The 11948-nt window shown below is 48.1% G+C and overlaps 1 protein-coding gene across 1 annotated transcript; it reads left to right on the forward strand.

The window, feature by feature from the left end:
* The first annotated feature begins 5652 nt into the window (after positions 1-5652).
* On the forward strand, positions 5653-8975 carry Ppp1r3e (protein phosphatase 1 regulatory subunit 3E). The gene is made up of 2 exons (XM_028892207.2): positions 5653-6723; positions 6842-8975. Exons 1-2 carry the CDS (start codon positions 6307-6309, stop codon positions 7262-7264), a joined length of 840 nt encoding a protein of 279 aa, XP_028748040.1. The 5' UTR covers positions 5653-6306; the 3' UTR covers positions 7265-8975.
* Positions 8976-11948: the final 2973 nt, after the last annotated feature.

The following is an 11948-nucleotide window of genomic DNA, read 5'->3' on the forward strand; positions in this document are numbered from 1 at the left end:
GCTTCCCCTTGCTTCTCCCATTAAGCCTTGGTGCTCTCAAGTAAACGGATGTTTCTTGTCCCAGTCCTAAATAACCAACCCAGAGGCTGAATATGAATTATAAATGCTGCGAGCCACAGAATAGATGCCAGCTGCTTGTAGCATCTTCTCCTGGACTCTGGGAAGAAATCTCCACCAGGCAGTTACTGGTGGGGACTTCAATATATAAATGCTTGGCCAATAGCTCAGGCTTGTTACTAGCTAACTCTTACACTTAAATTAACCTATAATTCTTATCTATGCTTAGCCATGTGGCTTGGTACCTTTTCTCAGTATGGCATCCTCATCTTGCTCCCTCTGCATCTGCTGGCGACTCCTGGCTCCACTCTTCCCATCATTCTTAGTTTGGTCACCCCTCCTATACACTTCCTGCCTGGATACTGGCCAATCAGCATTTTATTAAACCAGTTCAAATAATAAAACTTTACGGTGTACAAGAGGATTATTCCACAGCATTCCCTCTTTTTTGTCTAATTAAAAAGGAAGGCTTTAACTTTAAAATAGTAAGATTATATACAAAAAAAAAACAGTTATCAAGTAAGAATTACAGTTACAATATCCAGTCTATTTGTATTTTATTGGTGAAATTATTTTGGCCACTCCACGTAGTTAAAAGGATATTTATTTAATGGCGTAACTCACAAATTAAGTGACAGGTAGGTCGCAGGGTCTGGGAAAGGTGTATCTCAATCCAGCGGTGTTCTCTGGAGCTCTGCTCGGTCCATCTCCAACGTTCAGCGTCCTGGCACAGAGAGAGCGCTAGCCCATCCAGCTCTCGGGTCTCCAGGCACCTCCCCTGGCCCCACCTCGTAGGCATGACAGTTGCCAGAGTCTCAGTGGGAGTTGGAACTTCCAGATCCAAGCTGGAATGGCTATCCACTACAGTATTTGGCAAAATTAGAGAATATACTCTATCATGTATCTTATCTTTGTGAGTTCAAAGTTTTGTACCTAACTGATCTTTTATCATAACTAAAGAAAACTATAACTATCTAGTCTTCAACCCAGGTGGAGGTGGTGTACAGCTTTAATCCTAGCACTCAAGAGGCAGAGGCAGGCAGATCTCTGGGAGTTCAAGGCCAGCCTGGTTTACAGAGTGAGTTCCAGGACAGGCTCCAAAGCTACACAGAGAAACCCTGTCTCAAAACAAAACAACAAAAAACCAAAAACTATTTACTCCATCAAAGACTCCAGAAGGATGAAATGTTACCTAATGAGAGGGTCATCAAGCTGCCTAGAGAGTCACCCAAAGTTTCTCTGCAACGTTGGGACATCCATCTTTGGCCTACAGGCCTAGCATATCTGACAGACTTTCCTGTGGAGCAGGGAATTTTGAAGGACTGTCCTACCTTGTCTTGGCAAAGATTGGCAATCACCTGTTTTTGCATCCTGCTGGTCCAGTTTGGACAGTAACTGCCAGCAATTGAGGCAAGGGCAGTTTCTTTGTCCACATGGCTAGCTTTTGTCGAAAGAAAACAAACTCCATATGGAGTTTCTTCAATGTCCATCATCCTCTTTGAAGTAATTGTTGCTGCCAGGAGCAGATGTGTCTCACTGTCTAGAAAAGTCTAAGTTCTTAAACCTTTTTAAATGCCATATTCTGTAGGTCTTTGAAGTGTTCAAAGATTGCCTATCTATCTGAAATACATCTCTCTATGACCTTGAAAACCTAACTAACATGACTATAAGTTTGCTATTATGAATGACTATTAATCTATATTTTTTTTCCAAGACAGGGTTTCTCTGGTAGTTTTGGTGCCTGTCCTGGATCTCACTGTCCAGGCTGGCCTCAGACTCACAGGGATCCTCCTGGCTCTGCCTCCTGAGTACAGGGATTAAAGGCATGTGCCACTATTTATCCTATCATTTCTATATCTCCCTTTTTCTTTTCAGAACAGCATCCCTGAATCTCATCTCCTTCGTTTAGCTTTTTTTCTGACCATTACCAATAACAACTTGTAACCAACCCCCCTTAAACAACAATAATGCATCTTTTGGGAATGTGGGTGTAGTTCTCTAGAGTACTTCCTATTGATTGGGGGTGCTGGTAACCTTTGGGGGACCCTGAGAAAATTTAAGATAATGGTTAAATCTTGGTTGGAGTAGTCTGTGAGGCTGGACCATCTCAGCCAGCAGCCTTGAGGCTGTTCTGGATGCAGAACTCAGAGGAAACTGCAACAGAGATGCTCTGAAACATTGGATCATTTGGGCTGTCCATTCCCATCAGAGATTTTTCAGACAGTCTTTGTGTACTCACCAGAGAAGCCACGGTGATGATAGTAACAACCCATTGTGGGAATTCATTTGTGTGTGTGTGTGTGTGTGTGTGTGTGTGTGTGTGTGTGTTCTTAGTAGGTGAGTCTGACCTTGAACCCACAATCTCTATCTATGCCAGTTTTCTAGATTAGTGACATTGCAGGTGAGCCACCGTACTTTCTTTTCATGTATAATTTTTGTTCTCACATCATTCCTTAGGTTACTTCATCTTTATTCCATGAAAAAGGAAACCGAGGCCTGGGAAGGTTGTCATTTGCCCAAATCTAGACACCAAGGAGAGAAGCTAAGACTTAAATTTAAATCAGTCTGAGCGGTAAGTTTGGACTTTAACAGTGTATTGTCTGAAGATGACCTCTTCTTCCCTTTGGCAGTCAATGTTGTTCTTATAGCTAGAATCCATGGCAATTCTGAGTTCTTTTTCTGTTCTCTGACTCTGAACACACAGCCTAGTCCACTCTTTCATAGTTAAATCCTTTCTTCTTTGTTCTTGGACTGATGGATCATTCTAGATGCCACCAGCAAGACACACCCCCCCATTAATTTTTAGAGATAGATCTAGTTTAAGGCTTTCATTTGCAATATGGTTTATTCTAAGACATTTACCTGAAATAAATATACTTTGGGGTTGTGATGTGCAGTGGGGTCTCGTGTAGTTCAGGTTGGCCTTGAACTCACTGTGTAGATGAAGATGACCCTGATGAACCCTCTACTCAAACCTCTTGATTACTGCAGGGATCACCGGAGTACACCCCACACTGAATATGCTTTTATTACTGACCTTAAGAGACCCTAATATATTTCTGTCTGACCTTTTATTTTTAAGCTCCTTGACAGCCAGGGCTGTGGTTTATTCAGATTTGTGTCTTCATGTTTAAATACACCAACAGTCAATATTGACTAAATGAATCGATTTTGACACCTCTGGCCAATCTCTGAGCAGTTCCAGACAGATGTTTAAAGATTATTGCAGTTGTTGTCCAAGAACTAACGACTGACTTGGAACAAAGACTCAATGTCAGTGTGAGCGCTCAGAACGGAGTTGTTAAACAGCAATTTATATCTCGTCCAATGTTGTGTCCCTCGAGAACCTTCCCAGCCCCACACTGCAAAGCCGAAGCACGACAGTGCAAGCTCTAAACGAGACAGCAGAGTCTTTGCCAAAAACTCCAGACCATAACTATCCAGGACCCTCCTTGGTTTTCCATCAGTGACATGCTATTCCACCAGACTGAGGAGGATCCCTTTACACTGCCTGACTGTAAGATTAATGAGCGGACAATTACTCTACACCTTAAGACATAGAGTCTGTCCATGCATTCTAGGTGTGAAATAAGAAACAGAAACTCAGTACTGTTTTTAAAACGAGTCCTAGCTGTATTGCCATGTTTGCCGCTGCCATGAGAAGACACCCAGAGATGTACTGTGTAAGATGACATACATCTCACTGTTTATTTCCAACTGAGTCACTTGTGTTTTGTTTTATTGAACCGTCCTGTTGTCAATCTACAGACTTCATGAGTTCAGTGGTAGAGTATACACCCAGCATACACAAGGCCCTGGGTTCAAACCCCAGCACCACAAGTAAAGAAATGAATTTAGAGATTTCATTTTTTCACCCTAATATCTTCTTCTTCTTCTTCTTCTTCTTCTTCTTCTTCTTCTTCTTCTTCTTCTTCTTCTTCTTCTTCTTCTTCTTCTCCTTCTTCTCCTTCTTCTTCTCCTTCTTCTTTCTTCTTCTTTCTCCTCCTCCTCCTCCTCCTCCTCTTCCTCCTCCTTCTCCTTCTTCTTCAGACAAGGTCTCTCTACATAGTCATGGCTGAACTCACTATGTGGACCAGGCTGGCCTTGAATTCACCTGTCTCTGCCTTCTGAATGCTGAGATTAAAAGCATGCACCACCAGCCATGGCCCAATATTTATTTATTTATTTACTTATTTATTTAATTTATCTATGGTTTTTTTTTTTTTGAGACAGGGTTTCTCTGTGTAGCTTTGTGCCTTTCCTGGAACTCGCTTTGTAGTCCAGACTGGCCTCGAACTCACAGAGATCTGCCTGCCTCTGCCTCTCGAGTGCTGGGATTAAAGGCATGCACCACCACCGCCCGGCTAATTTATCTGTTTTTGAAGCAGGTCTTACTATATAGCTTTGGCTGCCCTAGAACTCACTATGTAGATCAGGCTGGTCTTGAACTCACAGAGATCTACTTGCCTTTGCTTCCTGAGTGCTGGGATCAAAGCATGCATATGTATCACCATTCCTTGTGTCATTTTATTTATTTATTTATTTATTTATTTATTTATTTATTTATTTATTTATTTATTTATGGTTCTTTCTTCTTTTTTTGTTTTTGTTTTTTTGAGACATGGTTTCTCTGTGCAAAAGCCCTGCCTGTCCTGGAACTCACTTTGTAGACTAGGCTAGCCTCTAACTCACAGAGATTCTCCTGTCTCTGCCTCCCCAGCCCTGGGATTAAAGGTGTGCATCACCATGCCCAGCCCATTTTATTTAAAAAAATTTTTTTGTTTGTTTTTCATGACAGGGTTTCTCTGTGTAGTTTTGGTGCCTGTCCTGGATCTCACTCTGTAGACCAGGCTGGCCTCAAACTCACAGAGATCCACCTGCCTCTGCCTCCTGAGTGCTAGGATTAAAGGTGTGCACCACCACCACCCACCTTATTTAAAAAAATTTAATTATGTGCTTATACATAATTATATGTTATGTTCATGTAGGGGCTGTGCTTCTGTGAGTGCAGGTGCCCTTGGAGGCCAGAAGAGGGCATCAGATCCCCAGAGCAGGGCATGCTCTTTGCACTGAGCCATTTTTCTAGCCCCATAACTTCCACTTTTTTATTAGATGTTAACATTATCATTTAATGAAAATACTAGTTGTATAACAACTAAATGATTAAGAGAGTGCACATTAGAGTTTACTGCCAAAGTCTTAATCCTAACCTTACAATTAGCAACTATGTGACACTGGGCAAAGATCTTTTCCTTCCTCTCTCCATTTTCTCATCTGTAGCATTTGTAACAATTACTGTCAATACTGTAACAGTGCCTATGGTTTGTGTTAGAAACCTCTGTAGAGAGCAGGAGAAGATGGCTCAGCAGTTAAGAACACATGCCGCTCTTCCAGAGGACCCTAGTGGATTCTCAGCACCCAGTTCTAGCGGGTCCCATCTACCTGTAACTCCAGCTCCACCATACCTGATGTTCCCTGCCGGCCCCTGTGAGCACCTGCCCTCCTGTACACATAAACCCCGATACCATACACATAATTTAAAAAATGAAACAAGTCTTTGAAAAAAACCACATCAGTAGAGAAGTTAGAAACATGTTACATACCATTGTGAAACTGTCACTAGCATATTTTTCAAAAATGAAACTGGAAAATAGCCAGTCCTGTGTCTATCGCTCATCCTTTGGCGTTTTCTACTTGAAAGACTCTATCTAGGATTCGTGACCTTCCTTTCTCTACACCCATCATCCCCTCTATTCCAAGCTCTGGGGAGAGTTAATCCCTCGGCATTTTGAACTTTGCCGTGCAGGAAAACGAAAAGACTACTCTTTCCTCCCCGCTTTAACTCTTCTCATACCGGAGTAACTCATTTGGGACCCAAGGGTGGAGTCGGTGCCGCCCCCTGGTGCAGCAGTGAAGACAGATACCCGGCCACCTGTCAGAGGGCTGTGGGCGGGGGCCGGGTCAGCGAGGCCCGCAGAACCGAAGGCTGAGCGCCGCTGAGCGCACGCTCAGAGCAGACAGCTGGAAGCAGGCAGGACGGAGAGCCTAAGACACCGGGGCTGACCGCCAAAGGGAGGGAAAGGTGGTCAAGGAAACCGGCCAGGCCAAGTACGCGGGGCGACAGCCAGGAGAGTCCAGGGCCAGCGGCTGCCGGAGCAGCCCTACACCTTATGCGCGGACGCAGCGCAGGCGGGAGAGCGAGGACGCGCCGGGCACGGCGCGCTGACCCCGCTGGGGCGCACGGGTGCCATGTCGTGCGAGCGGCCTCCGCGCACCGACATCCCTCGCAACCTGAGCTTTATAGCAGCGCTGACCGAGCGCGCCTACTACCGCAGCCAGCGGCCCAGCCTCGAGGAGGAGCCGGAGGAGGAGCCGGGGGAGGGCGGGACCCGGCCCGGTGCCCGCTCCCGGGCTCCCGTGCCGGCTCGGGGCCGTAGGGCCCGCTCTGCGCCCGCAGGTGGCGGCGGGGCCCGGCCAGCCCGCAGCCGCAGCCCCGACACCCGCAAGAGAGTGCGTTTCGCCGACGCGCTGGGGCTGGAGCTGGCCGTGGTCCGCCGCTTCCGCCCGGGGGAACCGCCCCGGGTGCCCCGCCACGTGCAGGTGCAACTGCAGAGGGACGCCCTGCGCCACTTCGCGCCGTGCCCGCCGCGCACCCGCGGCCTCCAGGTAGGCGCCCCGCTGTGCCCCGTCTCCTGTGCCCTCTTCCCCCCCCCCCCCCCGGACCTCGGCCTGAGCTCTCCAAGTCCTACCCTGCCTGACCTGCCTCCCTGCCCTCTCTCCGCAGGAGGCGCGCGCCGCCCTGGAGCCCGCCCGCGAGCCCGGCTTCGCCGCCCGGCTGCAGGCGCAGCGCATCTGCCTGGAGCGCGCCGACGCGGGCCCTCTGGGCGTGGCCGGGAGCGCGCGCGTGCTGGACCTGGCCTACGAGAAGCGCGTGAGCGTGCGCTGGAGTGCGGACGGCTGGCGCAGCCTGCGGGAGTCGCCTGCCGCCTACGCCGGCCCGGCCCCGGCCCCACCGCGGGCGGACCGCTTCTCCTTCCGCCTGCCGGCGCCTCCGGTCGGCGGCGCGCTGCTTTTCGCCCTCCGCTACCGGGTGACCGGCCGCGAGTTCTGGGACAACAACGGCGGCCGTGACTACGCGCTGCTTGGGCCCGAGCACCCGGGTGGTGCCGGAGTCGCCGAGCCCCAGGGCTGGATCCATTTTATTTGAGACTGGGCTCCTGCCGGCCACAGCAGGGAAGAAAAAAAACAAAAAAACAAAACAAAAAACAAACAGAGGCACCCAGGCGTAGGGGGAGGCTGTGGCATCAGGAACCCGGGAACCACGATTGGCAGATGGGTGGAGAGCGGTCCCAGAGAGTCAAGCAGAGGAGGCTGGAAACCTCCTGCGAGGCTCAGAGACTTTAGGGTGGAGAACATCAGCTGGGTGTTAAGTGAAAGGAACTCGAGGAATTCGAGGAAGGAGTCCCAGGCTCTGGAAAGTTAAGCCTCCTTGGGCTAGGAAGCATTATGGATTGAGCAACCTTGATGTATGAAGTCCAGCCCAGTGACGTCATTCGGATTGCTTCCCTCTTGCTGGCCTTACCACCTCAGGTCCCCCATGTTCTTCCCATCCTAGCTTTATCTGAGCCGAAATTGCCTTGCTTAGCCCCAGAAATTTGACCATTGGCCCCTGGGCCCTGGCAGTATGACAGGATTTCCTTGACTCTCAGCAGTTCGTGGCGTCAGTCTTCAAGGCACGGTGGGAGAGCGTCCTTCAGCTACCGGACAAGCCCCGTTAGGAATATAGATGGTGGCAAAACTAACTCCGGGCCTGCCCTTATAATTGCCAAATGATGGGGCATCTAAGGGGTTTGCGTAGTCAGGCTTCCAGAAAGATGAATGCCAGCCTTACTTTTCTGGGTGCCTTCTTAAAACCTTGAAGCACTTTATGGACTGTTTGTCAAGGGACAGTGAATCATGAAAATCACTACTGATTGATTCTTTGTGCCTCTGAAAAAGAGGAAACCACCGAGTGTATGATTGAGCAGGTTATTTGGGCTGGGGTGGGGCTCCTGTTTCCTCTGTGAGAAACTTGATCTGAGTTAGGTGGCTCCCTAAGGCTACCTTTTTTTTTTGGACAGGTTGGACAGGGTCTGTAGCCTAGGCTGGCTCCGGCTCTCAGCCCTCCTATAGCCTCTGCTGTGCTGGGGTTATTGGTGTGAGCCACTGTGCCCTTAGGGCTACCTTTTGGTGTTTTTTGATCTGTTCGTGGCAGATATAGGTTAGAAACTTTTCTCCAACCTAGTGCTACAGTTAAAGCCCACACAGGAAGCCAGGGGTAGTGGCTGTTTGAGTTTGAGGCCAGCCAGGTACTATGATTGATTACCAGGCTATCTCGGGCTACATGAGACTGTCTCAGAAAATTAAAAGAGGAAACAAGGCTTACCTAGCCCAGTGAGCCTGTGGTTGGGGGTTTGTTTGTTTTGGGAGGGGCGCACAGATGATCCAGGACACCGGAAGCATAACCAGCCGGTAGCCACAGTGCATTCCACAGCTTCCAAGCCATAGCTCATCCTCTGCCATCTGGTTCTTGCTTTTACCTCCACAGACTTCCAGTCTGGGTCCCCCGAGAAAAAGGAGAAGGGTATTGCTGTTAGGGAAAGTGATGGATGGGAGCCCCAGAATGAAACAGCGTTGGAACCCTGGAGATTATGGGTATAAGAAATGGAAAACAAGAATGGCACCAGAAGGTGGTAGTTTGATCCATATCCTGGGCCGTTGAAATGGAAACCCTGGAGTCTAATGTAATACCCATCCACATTCGCACCTCATGTCCTTCCTAGGGAGGTGATACGTTTTTTGCTGGTTGTTTCTCCTTTCCTTGTCTTTCTCCCTTCCCTCACTTGTTTCTTTTTAAAGATTTATTTATTTATTATGTATACAGTGTTCTGCCTGCATGTATGTCTGTAAGCCAGAAGAGGGCACCAGATCTCATTACAGATGGTTGTGAGCCACCACATGGTTGCTGGGAATTGAACTCAGGACCCCTGGCTAGCGCTCTGGACCTCTGAGCCATCTCTCCAGCCCCCTCACTTTTTTTTTTTTTGAACATGTAGGGCATTGATTTGCCTTTATTTCCTCCCCAAGAGACATCCTTGCTGGTCTCTGTGGGACATCCCCTTTCCCTTGAGAGGGGATGGGGATTATAGCTCCTTTTCTCGAAGGCCGTAGTTGATCCACCGTCCACAGATGCCTCCTTGACAGTTCTTTAAAGGGGAAAGGATGTTCCTAATGTTACAGTTGAACAAGGACCTCGCACATCCCTTCCCCTAGCCAGTTTCTCAATGGAACACCTTCTTACCCCACCTCTTCTCTGACAGGTACCCACATATACACTCAGAATTCAGTTTGGGGCTTGCTCCTTTGCCCCTCCAGTCATTCCCCAAACAAATGAACATCTGAGCATCATCTTACCTGGTGCAGAAGACGGTTTGATGCATCCTGTGGATCACCTTCAGGTTCAGCAAAGTTAAAGGGAGGAGCTGTCTGGACACCAGTGAACAGTGCGCTCTCTAGTCTAGGTTCAGTTGTTATGACAACGTCATTCCTAATGTGTGTGTGTGTGTGTGTGTTACTGTTACGTCATATTAACAATAGTAACAGCTCCCAGTTAACTTTTGTGTGCTAAATGTGTTTTACATGCATGTTTAAAATAGCACTGTGACTTGAGTATTATTATCCCTGTTTTAGAAATAAGGCTAGGCTCAGTAATTTGTTCAGGAGTGCAGGATTGTGAACCCAGGAAGTTCCCACAGTCTGTGTGTGTAACCATGGTGGTATGTATTTTTCTCCTTTAAGAGCAAAATTAAAAACTTTGCTATATATCATCTATTGTAGGGAAGGACCATTGTTCTTCATTATGCTGTGCCTTCCTGTCCTCCAAGGGCCCCAGACCTTTATCTCACCGTCGTCACCTGTGCCAGCATCCCAGCCCTGCAGGGTCATCAGAGCACTAGCCTATCTGTCTGCTAGAGAACTTGGGGACCCGCTTTAATGCCTGCTTTGCATACAGTGCGGTTCTCTCCCGACTCTGGCCAACCCTCCACCATCTGGTGGGCCACCTTCCCCCTCCCCCTCCATTATCCTTGACCAGGTAAATTCTTTGATGTTCCTTGAGAAAGGTTCCCCACTTAGGACAACTGCTAGGTAGTCTCTGCTAGGCTTCCTCTCTAGGATTCCTGGTATTACCAGTTAGGTAAATGAGAGCTTGGAACAGGACACCCCGTTTCCTGAGCTTTCTCTGTAAGAGGTACCATGGCTCATTTTATATGGAATGGTATGGAGTCCACTGTATATGGAAGAACAGGAACCTTCTAGGTTGTTTGGTTGTTTTTTTTTTTTTTTTTTTTTTTTTTTTTTTTTTTTTTGTTTTGTTTTTTTGTTTTTTTTTTTTTTGAGACAGGGTTTCTCTGTGTAGCCCTGGCTGTCCTGTAACTTGCTTTGTTGAACTCACAAGGATCTACCTGCCTCTGTCTCCTGAGTGCTGGGATTAAAGGCATGCGCTGCCGCCCCGCCACCACCCAGCATCTTCTGGTTCTTTACTGAGCTGCTACAGCACTCGAGAATAAGCTGGTACTTTTCTCTAGTCCCCAAGGTTGGATGGACCTGGCCTGAGCTACCTCCCTTTGCGCCCAAACAGTAGGTGCCTCGTCCTTGAAACCCTGGACTAACAAAGCTGACAGTGTGCCACAAGCCTTGTACAGCGGGAAACGGACCTATTACGAACTGTCTTGAGTGTTATCTGTGTGCCTAGTCCTTTTGAGAGTCCCAGAAGATAGTTCTCGTCCAGATGGCTGCTTTCCTGGTACACGAGTTCAAGATTCTCCCTGTCTCTGGCCTTTCCTTCCCTTGTACTGGGCTAGTGTAGCAGAATCATAAATCCTACCACCTATCAAAAAAAAAAAAAAAAAAAAAAAGCGAGACTCCTTTTCTTTCCTCACACTGTTCTTTCCGAGACTCAACCTACATTTCTTATAGTACATAAGCAAAGAACAGTATGCCGGGGAGAGCTCAGCGGCCAGCTCCCACCTCTTGCTGCCCTGGTCCAGCCAGACATGGGAAATGGCGGTTGTTAGTTGCTTGCTCAGATTTTAGGAGTCCTGCATCCGGCCTGTGGTGGGGACTTTCTCAGTGATTCCCATACACTGGAAAGTGCCTCGAGAGAACACGACTGTCCTTGAGGATTGCAGCTCGAACCCCCTTTCCCTTCCACTGGATGTCAGGAAGCACCCTACACCTACCCGTCCTCCCTGGCCTCCTCCTGGCCCTTCATTCTCCCGTCTCCCTCTTTTTGATGTTTTGACTTGAAATGTGGTCCTACCACTTAGCCCAGCCTGGTCTCAAACTTGTAATTGCTGTGCTACGATGCCAAACTGTCGGGGGTGTGGGTTCCCACGGATCCACACGCACTCAGAGGCACCTTAAGGATGAATTTCGCCTTTCTGGGCTGCAGGGGGATCCAGCCTCTAAGGACGGAAGCACTTTCCCTTCGTCCAGGGCATTTTTATTTTCTCAATATTCACACGTTAGCAAGTTGATTTTCATATGCTCAAAACAACCTGAAAGGAGCTCCCCAAAATATAATGCCAAGTGCCAACTCCTCGATTCGTCAGGTACTATGGTTTTCCTGGTTTCCTGAACCAAGTTTTGCATAGGCCTTTGTACCCTTGGGAGACTCTGAGACTAGATTCACATAGGGTGACTAAAGGTATGGGTTAAACAAAGGATGGGTTAGGGCCCATGCCCTGGAGCCAGGCCAGGGGTAGCTCGGCAGGAACGCAGCCACACCCACTTCTTTTTAAGAAAGTTACCTGTTTCTTTCATAATAAGACCTAACTCTGCAACCTCCAACT

Source organism: Peromyscus leucopus, chromosome 9 (genome assembly GCF_004664715.2).
Source record: "Peromyscus leucopus breed LL Stock chromosome 9, UCI_PerLeu_2.1, whole genome shotgun sequence".
Lineage (NCBI taxonomy): Eukaryota > Metazoa > Chordata > Mammalia > Rodentia > Cricetidae > Peromyscus > Peromyscus leucopus.